This window comes from Amphiura filiformis, chromosome 1 (assembly GCF_039555335.1).
Source record: "Amphiura filiformis chromosome 1, Afil_fr2py, whole genome shotgun sequence".
Lineage (NCBI taxonomy): Eukaryota > Metazoa > Echinodermata > Ophiuroidea > Amphilepidida > Amphiuridae > Amphiura > Amphiura filiformis.
Window position 1 is genome coordinate 12,631,937 of NC_092628.1, and position 25,183 is coordinate 12,657,119.

Genomic DNA, 25,183 nt, shown 5'->3' on the forward strand with positions numbered 1-25,183 from the left:
AACCTTCCGGTCAGCTATTGTTGTCACGCAGTAAATTCGTTGACCACTATCAGGATCAATCTAATTGATCGATTGATCCAATATCCGGTAAATATTAATTAATAAAAAATATTCTGATTGTGAATTGTTCTTTCTTTATTTTATTTCTCATCATTTATTGCTTTTCTTTTTGTTAGGCCCACACTTTATTCTCTCTTTCATTTTCTTTATTCTTCAATATACATAGGCCCCCTATATGTAGTTCTTGTAGTTTTTGTCGTCCTTAATATTTGATTTTTCATGATTAAATTCGTCTTATTTTCTTCTCTTTAATTTTGCTTTTTCTTTTTCTCTTTAGGCCCTATTCATTTCTTTATATGCATTTGCCTTATTTGTTTACTTTATTAAATGGTTTTTTCTTCCTTTTTCATTTGCATTCCACTAGTAGGCCTAATTCTTATATTATTTTTCTTTATTTTAATTTAGATTTTCTATTTCTGTTCTCGTCGTCTTTCTGTCTATTTCTTCAAAAATATATTTCTTTTCTCCTTATGATTTTTCTTTCTTTCTTGATTTCATAGTATTCCTTTCCTCCTGATCCTTTCTTTTTACATTTTTTCTTTATATTTCTTTATTCATTCGAAATATTTACTTTCTTTCTCAATTCGTTCCTATATTTCCTTTTTCATTACTTAATTGGCTTTATATACATCATTACATGTATATACTGTTTTTCTAAAATACACAATTCATTTCATTATAGACCTGTAATATTTTACTTTTTCAACCTATTAATAGACCTAGGCCTATGAATGATCATGTTATGATCATTTCAGTGTTATTTTTTTCTTTTTTCTTTCGTTTTTCTGTTATTTTTTGTATCAATGCATCGTGCCCCGACTTCCGATCGATGTAATTGAGTGGATAACGTTCACAGGCACGGAGAAGCTCGCGGAAGCTCGGAGAGAGAACAATAGCTTGAGTGTTTGATTGACAAGGTTACCTGTCGTCCCGTAGCCGCTTGTCACTACACTTGACTATCATCCCGTCCCTCATTCATGGCCGGGTTTTAGTCCAGTTTTACTCATGACTAGACTCGTATCAGGGATATAAAGGGATAGGCATCGTAGCTATTACGTAACACACCGAATGATGTAGTTTAACTCTAGACAATAGGCGCCATATTGCAGGAGGGTTAGAGTTCATAGAGGAAACGTTAAAGGTTAGTAGATTAGGTCACCCAGGCACATCACTAATGTGTTTCACGAGTTGTAATACCGACAGGTAAAAACATTGATTTTGTAAAATTCTCCCGATTTTTAAAATTACTAAATAAGGTTAGTACTTCAAACCATTCTTTGATGAATCTATGCAATATGACGGTAATTTTTTGAAACATCTAGGAATCAATCTTAAACATCTTCATGATATTCATTTTTTTGCGCATGGTCAAAGAATGCTCTTGCGCTATCCACAGACTATCCGGTGGAAACTTCAAAGCAACGATCATGCGTTAATATTTACAAAATGGCGAATGATGTAGTTTAACTCGAACAATAGCATGACGTAGTTTGTGGCGCTGTTCCTATATGCACTTTCACCCTCCTGCTCGTATAGTCATTTTCGACACTTGCCACAATTTGTTTCATAAATCTATACCGCATACCGCCCATCTCTAATCTGACGACGTTATTTTTGGATGGCGGAGAATAAACACTGACCACGCAGTTTTTCCCACGTCATTTTCTGTCTCAAAATTCATCATTATGCCGAGCCAGGAAGCTGTCATGGAGAAAGAGATAGCAAATGTCAGCATTGGTGCACGATTTGTTAGCGATGGGGACTGTGGCACTGTCAAATATATTGGAGAAGTGCCACCCACAACCGGTAAGCTTAAAAATGTTTTTAAGTACGGTATTGAAACTTTTTGACAGATTTTAAACTTTAAAGGTGCATGACCCGATCGACAGCATCATCCCCCCGATTTTTCTCATTGTTGATGAGTTTTTGGTATCATTTAATAGATTATATTTTTCTCATTACCATCCTGAAATTTGACGATCCAATTTGATGTATTTTCGGAGAAATCAAGAAACAAACAGGCTATATACTGGTAACCACCTTTTGACATTCTGGGGGTAGGAAAAAATGATTCTGTGAATAAGAGCCGTATTACTCCCTGCCAATTCGCACGAACGGAAATAGGTCCGAAAAAATGAGGGCGCTATAATAATAAACGCTGAAAACTAAAATAAAGAAATACATAAGGGATGAAATAAATACAAAACAAGACCTTATCTTGTTAAGGTGGTTATGGAGGCATTATAAAAGTGCTCTAAACATGTTTTAAACAGATTAATTGAGTAGAGCAAAGTACACTGATTAATATGCCTTTTGTTTGGAGTCAATCGGACATACGGTTTTCAAAATATATCAATTTATATTTTCTTTGACTTTGTATCATATTCTTCTTCTTCTTCTTCCTTATAAGTGCCTCCCTCATATGTATGAGTATTATCGCACTGCGTACAGACAAGCTGTACTTATTTTTACTCTGGAACCTAGAGTAGATGAGTGTATTTTGAAGTACAGTCAACAGTACCGGGATGATCCCCTGCTCTTTTCGAATAGCCTGTGACGTTCTTTAACGTGCACACTACATTAATGTGAGAAAATATGCATGTACACAGGACCGACAGCTTAAAGTGCCCTCCGAAGCACTAAGCAAGTAGAGTATTGTTTTTATCAATAATCAATCAAGTTAATCAAGTGTAAAATGTACGTGATGATAATATACAAAATTAAAAGGAAATGTATCAGGGTCAAATTAAAATAAAAAGAATGAGATATTTTGTCACAAGAATGATGGGCGTAGTGGTATGGCGAAGCACTGACGGGAGTGTTGTTTCTGGATGCGGACCACAATGCAATGCATGCATGCGTACCAACGTATTGGCTTGCTAATTGTGCTAATTATTCACTTTTACACTGAAAATGTTCTCGTTTTCTTCCATAGATGCATAAAGGGGACAATATTTGAAATTGTATGTAAGTTTGAAAACAATCCATATCCTAAACTGATAGGGTTACCCCCCCTTTAAAGTCATGAACGAAGTCAAGGTCACATGTATTTACACAAGTTATACTGCAGTGTAATAAACAGGTTTTATTTGGAATACTAGTATATATTGCAGGCATCAGCCTGTAATCCTGTATCCATGTATCATGTGTATGACCAGATATCCATTCATTTCAATTCAGCTGAACATTGTGAAGTAGCAAACTTCAGCTTTGGCCTTTGCAACATACTCTTTGCGTGGCTGTGCGTAGTAAGCAGGCTGTGCGTAGTAAGCAGTTGTACGCAATAGCCTCGCTAATATGGACACGTAGAGTAGCGTTGTGCGTGTGTAGTTAGCATGATTAGTCGCAGAGTAACAAGCGTAGTTGAATGTTCCACGATGTTCACGAATTTCATAATTTTTCTATAGCTAGGTAAATGAGGTATGAGAGGCAAACCTAAGGCTAAGACTTGTTATTAAGGTGGTATTGGATGCATTTTCTAGAAATTAGAAAATGCTTTGAGCATGTTTTAAACAGATTAATTGAGTAGGGTAAAGTACACTGATCAATATGCCTTTTGTTTGGAGCAAATCGGACATGCGGTTTCCATAATACATCAATTTATATTTTCTTTGTATCCTATTGTTATTGTCAATAATCAATATGAGCTAAAAGGACTGGAAGGACTCATTAATATGTAATTTTTGCCAATATTTTGCTAAAAATCAATGCATAAATGTTCAGGGTACTTTTATTTTGCATACTTTTGCCCTGAAACTTGGTCAAAGTGTTTCTAATATGTTCCAATGTATTATATAGTGAAGCCGCCTTCTAATTTGCATATTTGCATAATTAATGAGCTAATTTGCATAAATGCTAAAAAAACCAGATTAATTAAGTAGAGCAAATCGCACTGACCAATGTGCCTTTTGTTTGAGGCAAATCGGACATACGGTTTTCAAAATATATCAATTTATATTTTCTTTATATCTTATTGTTTTTATCAATAATCAATAAAGTTAATGAGCTAAAATGACTGGAAGCTCATTAACATATAATTTGCCAATATTTTGCTAAAATCCATGCATAAATGTTCAGGGTATTTTTATTTTGCATACTTGCCTTGAAACTTGGTCAAAGTGTTTCTAATATGTTCTAATGTATTATATAGTGAAGCCGCCCTAATTTGCATATTTGCATAATTAATTAGCATTTATGCAAATTAGCTCATTAATTATGCAAATGAGGGGGCGGCTTCACTATATAATACATTAGAACATATTAGAAACACTTTGGCCAAGTTTCAAGGCAAAAGCATACAAAATAAAAGTTCCCTGAACATTTATGCATTGATTTTAGCAAAATATTAAAATTACATATTAATGAGCCTTTGCAGCCATTTTAGCTCATTAACTACATTGATTATTGATAAAAACAATAAGATATAAAGAACATATCATTTGAAATATTATGAAAACCGTATGTCCGATTTGCTTCAAACAAAAGGCATATTGGTCCGTGTACTTTACCCTACTCTATTAACCTGTTTAAAACATGCTCAAAGCATTTCCTAATTTCTAGAAAATGCATCCAATACCACCTTAAAAGTGGTACCAACCTTATTGTGCTTGCTAAAGACTTGGTTGAAACAAAATGAAGGATCGAATGCAATTTTTAGTGTCCAAAAAGGCAAAATTATCGTCAAAAGTTCTGCCAAAATCTGCACCCTTGCGAAGGGTTCAGAATTCGAATCGGGAATAAAAATCTGATCTTTGCAATCAAAAGCACAAAATTACAACTATAATAAACATACTATTGGCAACAGACATTATTACCAGTGTCCGATTTACAAATTTTTTCCTACCTGCACTGGTGCATGTAGCCCAAAATTTCTACATGCACAGCAAAAAGTGTGCATGCACCAAAATTAAAGCAAACATAAAATCACATTGAATCACGATAGCTTGTAATAATATTCCCGGCTCCACTGTCATTGTCATTTTTATGCCGATCACTCGCCGATTTCTTAGCCAAAACACTGGATGCTGTGGCTTCATCTGTGATTCTGTTCTAGAACTAGTCGCCGACAAGGTGCACGATTTCCAGAATGATGCAAGTGTTTTTTGAGCTATTTCCTTTTTGCTGGACATTATTATGATTATTTTCCAGACGTAAACAAATATTTCCCACGGTTTAAATACCGGTTCTTTTTTTTCAATGAAATGAAAATGACAGCTTCTACATGTGCGAGGGTATCGGGAATTGGTGGATGACGTCACATTACGCTAGCCCCTCTAAGGGAAGTCATAGTCTGGGACCAGACTGTACAAATGTATGTGGTCGCATGTCACAAATAGGTCACCCAAAAATGGAGGAGCCGTAACATGAAAATGCTTTCTTCACACTTCAAGTTTGGTTTATTCTAAAAGTATAGTACCTATTGTGGAAAGTTTGGTGTCATTTTGTAGATAATTATGTTCTTTGTCAAATACAAAAAACCCCAAGTCAATTGGACAACTACTTTGAGATTTATACTTCAATATGTAAGATGTGTCAATGGGGGAGCCGGGGCGGGGGAGCCGGGGCGGGGGAGCCCCATAGAGTTGTACACAAAATTGTGAAAATATGGCAAACTTCAAACCTTTGTATCTTAAAAAGTACAACTAGCATGGACCACAAATTGCATATATATCATCCTGGATTGTAGATCTACCTCATAGTAGATCAACTGTAACAAAAGATGTAACTAATTAATTGCCTAATTAAATGCTAATTAAGACAGTTTTTCCTATATGTTACTGTACAAAGTGTACACGTAATGCTCTGACATTTCTAAATGGCCCATCTTTGGCCCGAGTCATCCTGCTTATTCAAAAGTACACATATTTTAAAGGAAATTTGATGAGGAATTCAATTATGCTATTAGTTTTAGTGCCAGAAATGGAAGAAAAAGGTTTTGGTTGATAAATGTCATAAAAATTGTAAAATTATTTTACAATTTTTGACCACCCTGTATGTTTAACACAAGGGAAACCAAACTCTTTCTTCCTGATTTGTTTGAAGGGCCCATGAAATGTCTTTCTGAATCCATATTTATTTTGAGCTACATAGCTTTCAGAAAAGAAAAATATGGGGTTCAGTGTGACAAGAAAGATGCTAATTATGTTGATGTTCCACCCTGTATATTTCTTACCCACCCTGTATTATGATGTTATATTTTGATGATTTGGCATCCTTGTAATATAAGCTTTCCAGAAATATATACTTTTAATGGTCTAAAATGTATTTATTAAAAGTTGTGTTGAAGTGAATCACAATTGGTGATATTTTCCTCATTTTACATTATGTTACACAAAAGATGACCAATTCATGACATGCGACCATGTGGCTATCTCGAATGTTAGTTAGGATCGACAAGTATCAGACCGGCGCAAACTGGCTGTGTAGGAGACTAGGGAAGTCAATGATAGGGGTATCGGGAATTGTCAATTGCGCAATTTGCGCCAGCGCTTCTAATGAAGTCAGGATATTGCGCTAAAAATAGATTGGGTTTTTCTAAATCGGACTGTCTGCTTGTTTACTTTTGTATTGCCTTGTCATATCGCTAGCGCTAAAATCGTACATGCACGCGTGCAGGCAGGTAGTGAAAAGCTGCATGCACAGAGGGAATGTTACATGCACTGGTGCAGGTATGCAGGTGGTAAATCGAACACTGATTATTACCAAACAATATAGAATAGAAAATTCAACGTCAATTTCTCAAAATATTGAAGAAATATGCTCACCAGACATTGAGAAAGTACGCAATTCAATTCCCATTCAAACGCGTGGGAAATTGAAAGTGCATATAATCCCCACTAAAGGAAACCTACAATGCATAAATATGTTGTTTATTCTTCACTTGACCCAAATCGGCCAAATATATGATTTTTTTGGTGATGAGGCAATCGCACATGGAATTTTAGAGGGATTTTGATAGCAGTTCCACATAGAAAAGCTGCTATGAGACTAGTCCGAATAATCAGACCCAGAACAAAATATTAATTTCTGACATGATCGTGTTCTGGGTCGGAACTGTTTCCATTCGAAATCTTGATGCCAAATTGGACAAAAGAAGCACATGGTCCTACTTCACAGTTTTTTAATCCCCTATTCATGTTGCGTGAATCACTATTGTGGACCATCCTTTTGATACTTGAGTATTTGGACAAGCGGAACAGTTTTGACAGGCTCTTTGTCTACCTCTCTGTTTGTAAACAAACAAGGTCGAAATTGTCCTTCTCGGCGAATACGAAAGGCAGCGTAATAGTACGGCACTACTATGAGACTATATCACTGTTTTAAAAGATGTTGTTTTGTTAGCTGAATCTTTTTGATGAAAGTCAATCTTTGACAAGCTGTAATTTTTTGCTACGGAAAGTGCTATGACAAAACTGTTTTCAGTTTTGGCTTTCTTTACTTCAGGGCTTTAATAGTATTTTATAGTCAAATATTTGCATCGCAAATGTGCGATCACTTTGAGAAATTGCCTTGGTGCCCTTATCAAATTTTTAACATTTGCCATGATGCCCTTATGAAATACGAATTGCTGTGCTGCCTTGCCTTTTCAATGAAAATCCAAGGCAATTATCAACTTGCCCTAAAAAAGTTGATGTGCCCCTTCAGAACCTCAATTTGGGGGCTGTAGAGTATATGAACCCGAACCCAGGGTTCGATTTAGAGGGGTTTTACATGCACAAATGCATGTAACTTTGGCTCTGTGCATGTAGAATTTTGCCTGTGCAAACAAAATTTTGTGTTATTCAGCCCATTTTGAGGAAAAAACCAGAGTTGTGCATGTAAATTTTATTTTCTAAATCGAACCCTGCCCGAACCTCTCAGTTTTAAACCCCAAAATGTAAACGTTAAGTAAGAAATTAAATAAAGTAGGAACTGGACTGGAGTTGGGTTTTTATGGGGCTTAGCCTTGGGCGGAACACCTCAGCGACCAAAACGGGTTACTTTGTCAATAAACATCCCTAAACTCAAGCACACTTTCTATCACCATTTTCATCATAAAAATTGGTTTAGAATTATACCAATGAAAAACGTAGATGTATTTTTGACCAACCCAATATACATACATGTACATCCGGGGCACTCCCACTTTGGAGGCGACACATATGTAGGGCTGTTAAGACCCCCTTTTTCAGCGTCGCTGTCACAAACACATGTTACATCACCCGAAGACCCCCTATTTTTCCATTTTATCTGTCACCCAAAGGCAAAGACCCTTATTTTTCACTTTGAACAGCCACTTTCATTTATCACAGATTTTGTTACTTATTTTGACAAAATAATGTAAAAAAAAATTTGAGGCCATTTAAACTAGAAATTCAATGTTCGAGGTTTCTGTGGCGCTGTTTCGGCTCTCACTCAAAGGTTCCATTTAAACATGTTCTCCAGGGCATAGGAAAAATATTTCCTGTCTGGGAACTTAAACTATGTTGCTTAAAATTTTCTGTGAAATTCGCGATCGCCTTGTCACTCGTCCTTAACAGTTGGGGTCCAGGGGCTCAAAAAGCCTAAAAAACTCATGGATTTTAGACTTTTTAAAGTAAGAAATCACCATTCTGAGGCTCTAATTCAGGCATGAGTGGGCTTTGATAAAAAAAACCTCTGAAATATTATCCATGTGGGTCGAGGAGGCAGAGCCCCTGCGGGGGTCGAGGGGGCAGAGCCCAGGCGATTTTAGCAGATTTAGCACCCCAAAAGAGGCCATTTGTGACATAAAAAATGCATATATCTATCATATCTATGTTAATGTAATTCTTGACCTGTTTCAGACATTTTTGAAAAAATGCTTCCTTCATCCTAAAAAAGTGGTTTTAAATGTTCAGTTTCCTATACTTTTGTACATGAGAGGCATTCTTCAAAGTTTTTCTTTGCCTAATAACATGGCCTACATGGCTGATATTGATATATTTAATGCACAATATAAAAACGATGATTCATAAAATTTTTGACACCCCCCTCTTCGGGTATGGGGGGTACTAATGTGTATGAAGAATGCATTGTATGATAAGAGTAATGTGTAAAATATGCTACATTTTATGCTCTACTACAACAATGAACAAGAGTTGCATGAGTGTTGGACTTCCTCATCTTCAGCATTATCTTGTGTGATTCAAATAATTATAGCTTAAATTTTAATAACATGTTCTTCCTGGCCTTACACAAACTCTAACCCATCTCACAAACCTTACTATAAATATACAAACCCAACCAAGCCTAACACCCTTGCCCAACCCCCAAAAGAGAATTAGGGGTGAAATTGATTTCACCCCAAAATTGGACCTACATGTATATAGCATGTTTAGTATTATTAAATGCATGAATATATAGTTTCAATTACTTTATTTAGCCTCATCTCATCAAAATAGCTATTTTTATGGCTTATTATAGGAAGAAGAAAGCTTTCACATAATTTTGGAAATTAAAACAAAATCTAACATTCTGAAAATACAAATAAAAATACATTTAAGTGCATAAGCTTTTTTCTTCTGGGTAAGAATTTGTTTCTTCCATGCAACAGCCTTTTTCTTGCAGGTTAGAAATTTGATAAATAGGTCCATGCATGCATTTTGTATATGATGACCTATTTATCAAATTTCTAACCTGCAATAAAAAAAGCTGTTGCATGTAAGAAAACAATTCTTACCCAGAAGAAAACAGCTTTTGCACTTAAATATATTTTTTTTGTATTTCCAGAATTTTAGAATTTTTGTCAAATTTCCAAAATATGTGAAAGGTTTCTCTTTTATTTTGTTAGCAATAAAAATAACAATTTCCATGAAAATTAAAATGAGGCCAATTTAAAGTAATTAAAATGTTATAAACACATTCATGCAATGCATTTAAAAACATTAAATATAGGTCGGATTTTCTGTCATTTTCAGGTGAAATCAATTTCTACCCTAATTCCCTAAACATTTCAAAAAAACTTAGAAAAAAAAAAACAACAAATTTTCTGTGACCTCCAATTTTTTTTCTGGGAGCAGTAGCTGCTGCGTTTATCATGATTTCGAGGGCCTGATGTTCTCACCCAATGACCCCATATTTTTCACATTTTGCTCTCACCGAATGCCCCTTACTGCGAAAGTGCCCCCTCCCGACATACATGTAGCAATAGCATGTTTAGTGAATCTGTAAAGCTTTTTAGAAACATTGTATCAAAAAATTTATCTTTCCACGACATTTTGCACAATTTCACAAAGTTTTCAAATAATTCGTAGAAATTCCTTTCCAAGAATCAAGATCATACAACAAAATTCTTAACCTGATATTGACAAGATTTACAGATGTGGATCCATTAGCCTTTTTGAGATACGGCAGACACAGTAGGATGGCACTGCACGAAGTGGGTAAAGTCTTTTGAATTTGTCAGGTATTACCCAGATTGAAGACTGCCCTCCTTTTGTGTATGGTCATTTTCACGGTAAAGGGTGTAACTTTGGATTTTTAACACTTTGATCCGTAGTGTTCTATAATAAAGCCACAGAATTCCATGATTTTTGGCCACATAAGTCATCTAGTTAGCAGCTACCTTGGGTAGCATAATCATCTTCGGGAGTTACTGCGTTCAGTTTTGGCAGGCTTAAATGTACCTAATATTGCAATTTTGAAAAACTACAAAAAACAGTAACATTTTTGTAAAACCCTGTGTTTTCTTCAGTTAGTTCATGGATAATTTTTCTTATCCTGAAAGTACGGTCATATGTTCAGTAAACACTGCCACATTAGATTTCATTGTGAACAGACCTGTATTTTTGAGAACTGGACTTTGAGATTTGTCATTTCGGAGGCTTCATTTTCCGTTAACAATTGTTAACAAACTTTGTGGGTATAGCTTTGGTTCATAATTCTTTGTTATTTCTTCACTTCTTCTTGATTCATAACGGTTGATATCTTAACTTGAAATGGGTAACAAAAATTAGTCGATTTGCAAGCTTTTAAAATTTTTATAAAATCTTGACTTCAAAGAGCCGTTTTTCCGTTAACTTTTTTGAAGCCTCCGAAACAAACTGTTCAGCAAGCTTGGGCAAATATAAATAAAAGAGCTCATCCAATCTATTTATCAAAATGTAGCAAAGTAGATCCTCAAGTCACTTGTTTTTAAATCGTGGAGATATATATCACCATTTGAAAATGGGACCCAATACAAACTTTCCGTTAACAATTGAAGCCTCCGAAACAAATGAAGCCTCCGAAACAACAATAAGGTTAATTATCATCTATGAATATCTAAATTGGTGTGTTCCATATTGATATCTGCATTGTAATTGTTGCATGATATGTGCAGAATGTCAATGTCATAAATTAAAAAAAAATTTGATATTATGGTTAATGTTTGAAAAATATACTGATACCCAAGAAAGCCCGTTTCGGAGGCTTCACATGCAAATAACACCATACTTAACAAATGGGTGAAAAAATTACCATGTTATAAATCTACAATATCTGCCGCATAGAATCATTGATTCAATACACACAAGAAAATAACAGCTTAGATGATCCCAACAGTGTTGTTTTCAAAAAACTACTTCTGCAATGTTTAACCATTGTTAACATGAAGCCTCGAAACAAAAAAAAATGACTTGCTGTGATAATTTAATTTTTGTCACAACTGAAATTCAATACTTAGAAGCAAAGCATGAAAATTGGTAATTGTGATATTTTTTACCTATTTTTTCATGTCAACTTGTAGTAGTTAGCCAAATATTTTACTTTTATGATCACCTATGTTGTTAACTGAAGCCTCCGAAACACAAATCGCTTGAATTGCCAATTCTAAAAAATAACTCCAATTTCTGTGAAACTTGGCTGGGAGGTTCCTTTCATCAAGTAGTATTTGTACATGAAGTTAGACATTCAAATTATTTTAGGAACCCAATTAAAACTTAAAAAATATGTTTAAGGTTGGGAAATTTCCATAGCAAATGACCCTTGAAGTTAAAAATTTTCAAAATTGCAATTACAGACATAGCAAAACATGGTATAAAATTTAACTTATATCTGTTTACTTACTTTGGAATGGGATTTCACATGTATTCCAGCTTTCATGTCATAATTTTCTGAGCTTATGTAAAATACATTTTTTCTTAGATTTTAACCAAAATGTTATGGAAATGTCAAATTTTTTATCAGAAATCAATAGATTTAAGCCTTGAAACATTATTTTACTGGAATTTAAGTTGCTTCTATGCATGATTACAGTAAACAGAAACATATTTAAGTGGTTTGAAATTTAAACCCTAAAAATCAAAAGTTACACCCTTTACTGTGAAAATGACCGTATGCCATTGAAAAGCCTAATTTCCTTGAGTAGATTTATGAGATTATAACTCCATATTTTGTACTGTTATGTAGTTCACCAGTTGTATTGACATAGTGTTTTCTGTACAACCCATCCAGGTGTATGGCTAGGAGTGGAATGGGATATACCAGACAGAGGAAAGCATGATGGATCTCACCAGGGAACAAGATACTTTCAATGCAGGTAATGGATAATGAATAACGCTTTGTAGAATGCATGGCTTGATTGGATATGTCATGCGGTTGAAGAAAAATCAGGACTAGGTCCTGCTAATGCAACATATAAAGGCAGAGGTGTCCGGCCCTCAAATAGCCAGGCATTGAAAAAAGCACCCAAAATCTTGGAAACATTTTGTTCCTGTACTGAATTGGATGAAGAAAATTACCAATTCATCAGATAAGCACTTTGTCAGCTGATTCATATTTAATGGCATATATGATGAATATGGAATAACGTAAGTTTAAATACTTTGTTATGTGGAACTGGGCTGAATTTCACTTCCTCTACATAGAGATTTAAAATCAAGTAGGCTAACCATAATACACTTAGAAATTGCAATTAATTCTTTCCATTTCCAGACTCGGAAGCATAAGTTGGCAAAATGAAATGACCAACATGCTTAGATATTTTCAGAAAGTATAATCCAATTTTAACAAAGTCCAGTTACTCTATGTGAGCTGCAGTAGGCTGTGTTAAAAGTAGCATATGAATATATAAAAATATCATCAATTATTTTGACTAAAAAAAAATAAAAGAAAAAAAAAAAAAATTGTTTGATTGGCGTAACCCGACCTACCCTAAAATTAGGCCCGACCCTAACTTTTTTTTTTTTTTTTTGCAAAAAAAATAATAAAATTAAAAAAATTTATTAAAATAAATAAATTAAAAAAAAAAAGAAGAAAAAAAGTTCCAAAGCCTTTATCAAACGAAATTTACAGCTTAAAAAGTAAAAAAAAAAAAAAAAAAAAAAAAAGAATCCCGACCTACCTACCCTAAATTTTTTTTTATGTTACGCCAATCAAACCTAAATTTGTTCACACATTTGCGATTTTATCCATATCAGATCAGCAACCAGTGGGTCTTTCCTCCGGCCGAAGAAAGCGGACTTTGGGATTGATCTTACCAAGGCACTATCTGACCGATATGTCCCCGATGACCTAGAGACGGGCGGTATTGACACCTCTACCATGTATGTGCAGGATGAAAAGAATAAAGTGACAGTGGTTGAAATGGTTGGAGCATCTATGATTGCAAAGAAACAAAGGTGAGACTTCCCTTAAAAAATGTGACCAGGGGTCCATTTCACTCAACTTTGAACCCTTCGCAACTTGGGTAACCGTTTCGTAAAGTTATGAATACCCAATACTAGACTTAACTTTACGAAGGGTTCCTGAAGTAAATCCCTAATATTTACGAAGGGTACCATTCGTAAGTATGTTTAGTGAAATGGAACTTGTAACTCGTCGTAAGTTACAAATGATTTTGAGACTTATGAAGTTTAGTAAAGTTGAGTGAAATGGACCCCAGCTGCCACTAAATCATCGTAAAGTCACAAGTTGGTAGTTTCGAGACATCCTGCCTGCTGAGTTGATGTTCTTTGTTAGCCATGCACCTGTACAAGCCAGAAGTATGTCCTTTGTGATTGGCTCATTGTGCCCACATTCACCAAGGACATTACAGACACTATTGGGTTTTTGGCTACAGGTGCGTGCGAAACAAAGAACAAAGCAGCCAGGACGCCTCAAAACTGCCAACTTGCGACTTTACGATCATTATATATTACAATGTATGAGGATTCGTTGAATTTTGTGTTGGTTTATGCTATTGAACAAGTCGTCAAAGAAAATGGTCAAATTAGACTATGAATTTATGAGATTAAAAATTCCAAAGAATATGTGTGACCCGATTTATAGTCCACTCACTACAATGTAGGCTAAAGTCGGCAAATACAAGACTAAATTGAGATATAGCCAGAAATAGGTTAATAAGGTTATAGTTAGGACTGATAGAAAGGGACTTTTTACTTCCTATAAACCTGATAATCAGCCCTCTAATTAACCCACGGCACCCATGGCATTATGCCCTCAAAATATGTCCTTTACCCAAGGCAGTCACTTGCCGTGCCCTCTAATGAAGTTGCCGTCGGTGCCCCAGCCCTGCCCCTTCATTATAAAATCATCTATCTATGTTTGTGTGTGTTTTCTTCACTTTTGAGAAACTGCCTTGGTGCCCTTCTCAAATTTTCAACAGTTGCCATGATGCCCTCTTGAAATATTACAAACTGCCGTGCTGCCTTGCCTTTTCAGTGAAAATTCAAGGCAATTTTCAACTTGCCCTAAACAAGTTGCAGTGCCCCTTCAGATCCTTAATTCGAGGGCTGCTGATAATAACTTAATTTGGAACAAAATATGACTTAAGCCTGAGTGGTCTGGATTGGGTCACATATAAAAATACAGTTTTCTTCTGGATTTGGTAAGTTTCAGCCTCCCCTACGTTTAAGTTCAAGATTGAGCTTGCGACCCTGTAATAAAAGACAATTAGGAATTCAAAACATGCTTACAATGATTAATCAATTATTTTCTTGATCTTGTTCTGAGAATAATTGAGGGCTTTACATTTTGTCTTTTATTTCAGTTCCTTTGAAAACCTTCAAGAAATTGACCTCAGAGAAACCAAAGTATGTAGGACCGGTTCAGAGGACTTTCTCAAGAAATTACCAAGTATGTAATACTAACTAAATGTGGGGATCAAGACAAAGAAAGATAAAAACTAATACAGTATGCAAACACTGCATGATTTGCCGTAGAAGTAGTTAAGTAACTTGATCGTTGCACCAGGTCTACACAAATCACAGGGCACATGACATGGTACAGTGCATCTAAATTCACCATCCTGTTGAAGGTAGTGTCGGCAAATTTTGCTGTGCATATCGTGGGCCCTGTGATTTGTGTAGACCTATTGCTGGAGCAACGATCAAGGTACTTACCGTGAATAGATTTCTGTTAAAATAGGCAAATTCAGTAAATCAGGGTTTCCATAATTTTTTAGGAATCACTGAATGTTATGTTTTTATTTTGTTGACAGATATAACAGAACTTAATATCTCTAAGAATCTAATACCATCATGGGAAGAGGTCTCCAAGATGACCAGACAAATGCCAAAGCTTATATTATTGAATCTCAGGTAAGCCTTACTTCATCAATAGATTCATTGGTAGGATTGTATCAGAGACAAAAAATGTATAGACCATTCGCCAACAGGCAAAGTCCCTGTGCTTTGTATGCTACCGCATTACCGCATATTCATGAGGGCCGATCTAATACCATCATGGGAAGAGGTCTCCAAGATGACAAGACAAATGCCAAAGCTTATATTATTGAATCTCAGGTAAGCCTTACTTCATCAATAGATTCATTGGTAGGATTGTATCAGAGACAAAAAATGTATAGACCATTCGCCAACAGGCAAAGTCCCTGTGCTTTGTATGCTACCGCATTACCGCATATTCATGAGGGCCGATCTAATACCATCATGGGAAGAGGTCTCCAAGATGACAAGACAAATGCCAAAGCTTATATTATTGAATCTCAGGTAAGCCTTACTTCATCAATAGATTCATTGGTAGGATTGTATCAGAGACAAAAAATGTATAGACCATTCGCCAACAGGCAAAGTCCCTGTGCTTTGTATGCTACCGCATTACCAAGATATTCATGAGGGCCGATCTAATACCATCATGGGAAGAGGTCTCCAAGATGACAAGACAAATGCCAAAGCTTATATTATTGAATCTCAGGTAAGCCTTACTTCATCAATAGATTCATTGGTAGAATTGTATCAGAGACGGAAAATGTATAGACCATTCGCCAACAGGCAAAGTCCCTGTGCTTTGTATGCTACCGCATTACCGCATATTCATGAGGGCCGATCTAATACCATCTTGGGAAGAGGTCTCCAAGATGACAAGACAAATGCCAAAGCTTATATTATTGAATCTCAGGTAAGCCTTACTTCATCAATAGATTCATTGGTAGGATTGTATCAGAGACAAAAAATGTGTAGACCATTCGCCAACAGGCAAAGTCCCTGTGCTTTGTATGCTACCGCATTACCGCATATTCATGAGGGCCGATCTAATACCATCATGGGAAGAGGTCTCCAAGATGACAAGACAAATGCCAAAGCTTATATTATTGAATCTCAGGTAAGCCTTACTTCATCAATAGATTCATTGGTAGGATTGTATCAGAGACAAAAAATGTATAGACCATTCGCCAACAGGCAAAGTCCCTGTGCTTTGTATGCTACCGCATATTACCGCATATTCATGAGGGCCGATCTAATACCATCATGGGAAGCGGTCTCCAAGATGACCAGACAAATGCCAAAGCTTATATTATTGAATCTCAGGTAAGCCTTACTTCATCAATAGATTCATTGGTAGGATTGTATCAGAGACGAAAAATCAGAGATACCACTTTTCAGGTTTTAGCCTGAAATCAGGTTTTTTGTGGATCCAAATTCCTGTGTTTTTATTTATTTTCAGCCCGTTTTGGGTTTTTTTGGCCTGCATTCACATGCTTTTTCAGATATTTCTCACCTGTTTCGGGTTTTTTGAGTGAAACTGAGTGGCATCTCTGAAAAATGTACAGACCATTCACCAACATGCCAAGTCCCTGTGCTTTGTATGCTGAGAATTATCGCATATTCATGAGGGCTGATCATTTGTTTGTGCCTGTCTAACAAATCACGCTAGTGTTGTGTGCTTCAGAATTATGCAATAGCTCATTGTGTATCTTCTCATTTATGCGGAAGACCTTAAAAATATGCAGTATGATTGTATGTAGCAGTTTGGTCTCTTCAACGTCAACTTCATACATTAAATGCATTTTGTTCCACGCATGGAATAGTAGAGCATGAAAAGTGTGAAATTGATTGATCGTAACCATGGATGAAAAAGATAACAGACCGAGTACAAGCACAAGTCTCAGCATCACCCGATAATTGAGGGCCGATTGTTCCATGAAATGCGATGTGCAAAACTGCTACGCACTTACCGCATATTCTTACGGCCTGTTGCGTAATTGCGAAGGCACACAACACTATATCGTGTATACGCGAAGGCACGCAACGCTGGCGTGATTGTTATACGGCACGGTCGAACAACGGCACGGTCGAACAATCGGCCCTCATGAATATGCAAGAATTCACAACATACAATGTATAGGGACATTGACATTGATAGTCTGCGAGCATAACACATTTTAATTCTACTAAAACAGTAATTGTGAAGAGCCGTTATTATTTCAATTTGTCAATCAAGATTTCACTTCTGAGCTTACATGTACGTATATGCTACAACAGCAGCTAATGAGTTTCTCTGTGTATATCTTATTTACAGTGAGAATAGATTAGTACTACCCAGCAATCCAGTTAGCCTTGCTACAGCTTTCAGCCGTTTACAAGACTTGGTGCTTAATAACATGGACTTGGATTGGGAGCAGGTAAACTTGCAAAAAATGAAATGTGTATTTTATGAAAAAGCTCAACAAACCATAATTCATGATGATATTGTTCCTGATAAATAATAAACGGTCTGGTGGCGTGAAATTTTTCTAAAGTGAGGTTTACGGGAAGAAAATCAGGAAATCAAACTGGTTCAAATCGCAGATGGCGGTAGCATGGGTAGATATAAGGAGCATAAGTCAGCTGGCCCCCAGCCGCAGACTGTATGCTTAGTCATACTTCATGTGCAGAGATGCCAACCCTCCCTATTTATTAGGGAGGCTCCCTATTTTTGTGAACATTTTTGTCCATTTTGGCACCCAAATTTGGCAACCTCCCTATTTCTGACAAGTTTTGTGCCATTGAAGTTGCATGTAATTTTGAAAACCTCCCTATTTTTTGTTTGAAAAAAACTGAATCCTCCCTATTTTCTGGATGCTGATGTTGGCATCTCTGCATGTGTACAACAAAGATTCAATTTTGCTATAATCAGAGAATCGATTTCTGCTATGATTCTTCTAAATATGGTTTGCGAGAATCAAAATTGATTCTCCAAAAGTCTGGGTCGTTCTGCCCACAGTAAACTTTTGATTCAAGCCTGCTGACTTAGCAAAATGTGATGACACTGAGTCCCTGGTAGTAAGTGCCCATACCTTCAATAATATTCATCTTATTTCCCATGTTACAGGTGATGGTGTGTGCTCCAATGTGGCCTCAACTCAGAAAATTGTTCTTGTGTTATAACAAGATCGCTGCAATAAACAGAGTGCAAGCGGACCTCTTCCAACATTTAGAACTTCTGAATCTAGAAAGTAATCAAATCACTGACTGGCAGCAGGTTAATCTCCTGGGTCATCTACCAAAGTAAGTTAGTTACAAAATGAAATTTTACATACATGTGGGTTTCTTTTCAGCAAAAATTGGAAAATCCATTCTGGTATACTCCTCAGATTTGTGTGAATCAAATTTGATTCTGATTAATTTCATTACCTAAATAGATTATTTGCGAGAATCAAGAGATTCCTGCAAAATTTTATCAAGGTTGGAAGAACTCATATTATAAGATGAAATTTTACACTTCGTAATTTTTTTCCCCTTTTGACCATTAAGAAAAGAAATTATGTTGCAAAAAATTATGCATGATTCCTTCCATAATTTTGAAAATTTGTGCTGTAGCATTGTTTTTCATTTTCCATGGTCAGACATGGTAATATTTTATTAATACTCTTTCTGGTGTTTTTGATATTTACAGGTTACAGTCTCTCCTTTTAGCTTACAACCCACTCTCATGTATAGCATTCCATGATGTACCAGTAGGACAGAAAACAGCTTTATTCCCTCATCTACATATGCTGTCAATATCACACTGTAAAGTGAATGAGGTAAGTATTGCAGTGATTAAAACATCATTGCAATCATGTATAAAATTTGGGAGAAAACACTGATCAGGGATGTAAATCTTCTGGAAATTACAGAATTCTGGAAATATGGCAACAAAAATCTAGAATTGAATTATGATTATTTGTCATAAAAAGTTTAACAAACCATAACTCCGCTTCTGGATATCGTTTGAAGTCAAATGATATACCATTTTTAAGTTTATGATGTTTATTTTTTAAACACGAAATAAAACAAAATTTAGGACTTTTAGGTTGTGTCTAAAATTCCACTTATGTCAAGGGAGCCCATAACACCATTAGGCGAACCTTTACGGTAGAAACATTAGAATGGCAGGCACACAGTTGGGTGCAGTACCTACTGTACACTAACTGTGCTTTGCGTATTGTGTTACTGGTGCACACTTGTGTGAATTAACATTAAAACTGCTATAATAGTACATGACACAACTGTGAATGCACAGCAAATGTCTTCATTGTTTCGCAATTGTTTCCTACAGTGGGATTCCTTTAACGAGCTAGACAAGCTGCAGAGATTAAAAGATCTGCGATACAAGAAGAATCCGATCTTGGATGGTATACAACTCGAGAGGGCAGAAGAGAGAGTTATTGCCAAGATTGCAGGACTGACCCATATGAATAGATGCCAGGTAGGTGCATGCATTGACGAAAGAGATAACAGGCCACGTGACGAGCAGTCAAAGTCTCAGCATCGCTCGACAATGACGGCCAATTAAAATGCGACAGGCAAAACTACTTTGCACATACCGTGTATTGTTATGGTCAAAGCTCTATCGCGTATGTGTGAAGGCACGCAACGCTGGCATGATGTTGGACACGTCACGATCGAATGATAGGCCCTCATGAATATGCGAGAATTCACAGCATACAATGCACAGGGACTTTGACTGTTGATATGTTATTAACATACTCTATAGTACTCTGTAGGTGCATGTATATCATGACAATGAACTAAACAGGCAATCAGATTCTAAGCACCTTTTTCCCCCTGAAGATAATTATTTTCACAGAAACTAGGAAGATCCAGGTAGGCCTAAAGAAGACCAGATGGAAGGAGGTGAACAAAGTTTCAGTCAAAACTGTAGTGTATCACACACAAAATTATTGTGTTTTTTTTCTGTATATTTTAGATCTTCATTTGGTATGAAAGATCTTTATTATTGAAATCATTTTGAGGTTGAGAATGAATGCGTGGTGACAATGTTCAAGAGAGTCAAACAGCTATCTGTTTCCAAACTAAGAATTTACGTCAGGTTACAATTTTAAAGACACATTAGTCCAAAATGATATAACCAAACTGATTGTGGATGCTAATTTATGTTACAGGTCTTTGAAGATGACAGGAAAGGAGCTGAGCTTGTTTACTTGAAGACATTTTGTGCAGACTGGCTCAAGAGTGGTGGTAGTAGGGAACCAGCCAAGAGTAAGCCTAGTCAGCAATTCCTGGAGGATCATCCAAGATATGAGAAACTTGTGCAACGTGAGTAGATTGTCAGACCTTGAATTTGAGGGGAGCAAGAGCAAACAAAGACCTAAACTTTGTTGGGAAAAAGCTTAGCTGCATTTAACTAAAGTCGCTCCACTGACAGCTTTCCTAATCGCTCTCAGGAATGTGATGCATGTGTAGCTTGACTGTTATTATCAAAAGCTTGGATGTTGTTTCTTCAAGTAAAACCACTTACTCTTAGTAGTTTACATTAAGAATGAAGAAAAAAAAGGTGTGATAACAAGTTATTCGGTAAAGCAACTGTCAATTTTACGCAAAAGATGCTGAGTGGCACTTTCATTATAGGTAGTATACATGTAGTGTGAGGTACAGTTTGTGCCTGTGTAAGATGTAGACCTCTATGTACTTTGGCAAATTTGATTTGGTCTTGTGTTATCTGAGTAACATGATTTAATCAGTAAATATTTATATTATCTTCCATATTTTGTGGGTTATGTGGAAAACAATAGTAAGAAAATGAAGAGTTGCCACGATAGTTTAGAGAATGTTTCAGATTATATCATTATAAGCTGTCACCAGGATGCAATTGAATATAGTTATGTTCCATTTTCTGTTATCATAGTATATGGAGCTGCTGAAGACTCTGAAATGAGAAACCAAACCTCAGCCTTAAAAGACACACTCATTGTGATGAAAATCAGATGTCCAGACGATCCAAGTAAAAGGGAACTAACAAAGAAACTACCAGGTGAGAGCATTATGTTGTCATTTCAATTTTTATGGTTCTGAAGTTTTGCATCAGTTGATAATTAGTGTCTTGATTACATATGATTGAGTCAGTTAACCAGTTTTAGATGAGAGCCAGGGGTGTTTGGCTCTATATCCATCTTGCACTGCAGTCTTAGATGTTTGTTGGCATTCTTGTAGTACACATGAAGGATATTTATCATCATTTGTGAACTGAGATTTATTTATGTTGCCTGTGAACATTGAACTAAAACTTCAATCTTAGTATTATGAACAATTGTTGAAGTCATTGATACTGTTATATTAAATTCTTTATACAAGTAAGTAAACCAATTTTAAATTTCTAAAGTAGCTTTAACCTAAAGTGCCACTTAAAAAAACCGGAGTGATTGAATCATTTTACAGCATGTAAAACAGGGTCTTGTGGCACCACAAGGACCCTGAGGTGCGCCACAAGTGGCACAAACATGTCACTATTTGGGAATGCCTGATTTACTATATATCCTTTTGTTCACATATATTTCATTACCAGGTGGCATGGAGGTGACCAAATTAAAGAGTTTATTGCATAGACTCTACAAGATAGATGTATCGGGCCAGAAGCTTTCCTATATCAGTCACAAGGTAATATTTGATAATGTGTTGTTGAAAAGGATGTGGTTTGACTACACCAGTTAGTTGTCAGAGAACTTGGACACATTTTGCCATTTAAAAGTATGTAAACATGAAAGTGGATTCTGATTGACTGATGTGATTAACATCATGAATCATCAATACTCATATGCTAACCAAGCCTTACCTGGTTCTTTTGACATGAAAAATGGGGTATTGGTGGATGTTATGATTAAAAAGTAAAATTAATTTTGCATACATAAGCAAAGCAGCAGAAAAAGGAGGAAAGTATTTTCCCTTAATTCTAGGTGAAGTGTCTGATGGCATTGTCACCATTTTGTATGCTGTGGAAAAAGTTTATATTTTATTTTTTAAATGACACAGATTTAATGCAACAGGAGACTCGTGCTTGACCCATCACGTCCCATAAAAATAACCGTTAAACACTGGAGAAATAATTTTGGATATAAATATATTTCTCTCTCTTTCTCCTCAGGCTGGGCAGGAGATAGAATTAGACAATGACCTACGGCCGATAAACTACTTCTCCATTGAAACTGGCGACACATTACTAGTAAGATGGTGAAGAGGAAGGGGTGAACTTCACCAAAGAAGTTAGGAGACAAAGACTACAATCCTGGAAAAAATAGTTGGCACATTTGTACTAAAACAAGTTGTATACGTAACAAAAATTTTGGGAGGCGAGTAAAGGATGCAGAATTTTTTCCATGATTGTAGTTTGATAAGTGAAAGCAAGAAGCACCATGAATCTCTGTTGTTACACAATCATTCGAGAGATAGTCTATAAATTCACCAAATATAATATATATTTAGAGCTAGTCGCATTTATTCTTGGTGTTGACATTTCGCATCTTAGTACTTAGTGGATCAAAAACAGCTATTTCATGTTAATCTTCTTGCTTTCATATGATGAATTAATTACTGATATAGATGAAACAATCGTATCTGTATCCTTGGTATGCATTTACTGATGATGTCTAGTTGGAAATGCACTGACATTGCATGCCTTGTATCTTATGGCATCCACGTGCAATTATATTATCGGATGATACAGGAAAACGAGCCACTACATGTTCTAATCATTTCTGAAGGATTTGAACAGTAAAGTTCTAATTTTCTTGATAAACAGAGATTTTAACAGTTCTCTCAACAAATATTTGACTTACTTGATATTTCACCCCACATCCATGGGATTTTATCAGAAAGTAAGGTACAGTGGTAAACAGTTATAGAGCCTCTTAGGTATATATATTGCACACAAGAAACATCCTGGTATTCTGCTTTGGAGACCTCTTCCATCTGGAGAATTTAAATTATGCTTCATCACTACCTGCTTATTTTGCTTACCAGGAGCACTTTTGAGGAACTTCTTTGTCATCAGCCGACGTTGTTAGCTCTGATGTTTTCTTGGAAACGGCTAGAGACCAACCTGATCGGATAACGTCACACTAGATGACGTCATCGAATTTGGCAAATTCTTGCTGCTTCAATCTTGTTCACAAAAGGCATATGTGCCCATCCACCACAAACTGGTCGTAAAGTCGGCATTTTCCATTTTGAGATACAATCAAAAACAGTTATTGGATTTCTATGTTGAATATACTAGGAATTTGACTTTTGATAAACTATAACTTCCCTTCCAGATGTCCGATGAAGCTGGTTGAGGTGTCATTTTGAAGCTGAAAGTGAATTCTTTCAAAATCTGCAATAAACAGAAAATGATCTAGAGCCGACTTTACTACCACTTCGTGGTGGATGGTCACATATATACGATATATGTAATACAATCAAGCAAAATGAGTGCAATGTCATGAAAATCAAGACACAGTCAAACACGAGTATGCAGTTTTCATTTGCTTGACAGAAACACGAGAATGCATGAGCATTTTAAAATATCATTACATCACAACTAAGTTTGTTCGTATGATATCGTAATGATAAATTCAACTTCCAAATTGGCCGACAATGTCCCGAGTGGATAAGATCATGTCACATTCACAAATTGCTGACAGTGTTAACACTGTTCCTTGAGCCTGGGTTGGTGAGATTGTGTTACAAATTTTACTAAATTCAAAATTGAATATAGTTAACATTTAGCTCATTTTGTGCAATTGCTAAATTTGTTTTCAGGTGACAAAAGGGTTTTCCACATACAGCACCTTCCCTACACCTGTAGCAGCTAGGTGAGCACAGGGTCTGGAACACTTAAGGCCAGTTTCTCGAAGCATGGCTAGTGGTCAGGCTTCCTAAGCCCAATTAGTCCCATATACCAGTGCTTACAATTTCACACTGTACATTTACCTGGAAAGATAAATCAATAAAATGGATCCACATTGGTGGGGCTGCCCTGCTAGCTTAGGATGCTTGAGAACTACCCAAACTTCGTGAAATCAGACCTTAAGAGTCCGGTAGGGATGAGAAGGTTATTTTTGGAAAGCCTTCAAATGCTGTATCAATGCCTTAAATGTACAGGTAGGTTGTCATGATGGAAAGTGTGTTAGCAACCAGTAAGCTGCATAACTAGCATAACTGTTTGTCAGTATCCGTTCCATCTCCAGTAACACTTCCTGCATATTTTCCTGGGTAGGATTAGGCCTATGTTCACTGGTATAAACACTAGCACTACGGCCCTGTTATATTGATTTTTTTTTAAAGTAAAAGGCTAATACCTATTTCAGTACATCCAAAGTTCTAGGAAAATTAATGAGGTGTCACTGGAGTTGGGATAGATAATAAAATTGTCCAGGAATTGCCTTTAATGTAAGTATTTTATTTGTTCACATTGTCTTGAATTCAAACTTAACCAAATATAGTATATGTATAAATTATGCAGAATTATAATTTAATTGTTGTAATATTCCTATGTATATTTTTGCTTGATTGACAAAAATGGAACAGATAGTTGTTGTTCAATAGATTCCCTGAGTTTAACATCAATGTTGTCTAGAAATGCTCTTGTGGTAAGAGGTGTTCTCTCCTGCTGAAACAACTGAATTTATTGTATAAGTTGAAATTTCCCAATACCAAATTATGATCTT

The 25,183-nt window shown here is 36.0% G+C and overlaps 1 protein-coding gene across 2 annotated transcripts; it reads left to right on the plus strand.

Moving 5' to 3' along the window:
* The first annotated feature begins 1,653 nt into the window (after positions 1-1,653).
* Positions 1,654-24,973, plus strand: LOC140155949 (tubulin-specific chaperone E-like). 2 transcript variants are annotated; one of them, XM_072179109.1, is made up of 14 exons: positions 1,654-1,866; positions 12,493-12,577; positions 13,458-13,658; positions 15,029-15,114; positions 15,479-15,528; positions 16,142-16,191; positions 17,797-17,899; positions 18,589-18,764; positions 19,153-19,282; positions 19,798-19,947; positions 20,645-20,798; positions 21,388-21,513; positions 22,045-22,136; positions 22,621-24,973. In XM_072179109.1, exons 1-14 carry the CDS (start codon positions 1,746-1,748, stop codon positions 22,708-22,710), a joined length of 1,614 nt encoding a protein of 537 aa, XP_072035210.1. In that variant the 5' UTR covers positions 1,654-1,745; the 3' UTR covers positions 22,711-24,973. The 2 variants fall into 2 exon arrangements, with proteins under 2 accessions (XP_072035210.1, XP_072035122.1); XM_072179021.1 differs by lacking the exon at positions 16,142-16,191 and having other exon boundaries at positions 15,479-15,578.
* Positions 24,974-25,183: the final 210 nt, after the last annotated feature.

Excerpts from the sequence above, each read along its gene's own strand:
- LOC140155949 (XM_072179021.1), top strand. The coding sequence starts at position 1,746 with ATGCCGAGCCAGGAAGCTGTCATGGAGAAAGAGATAGCAAATGTCAGC. Across the intron at positions 12,578-13,457 it reads ACAAGATACTTTCAATGCAG|ATCAGCAACCAGTGGGTCTT; the intron begins GTAATGGATAAT and ends TATCCATATCAG. Across the intron at positions 15,115-15,478 it reads CTTTCTCAAGAAATTACCAA|ATATAACAGAACTTAATATC; the intron begins GTATGTAATACT and ends TTTTGTTGACAG.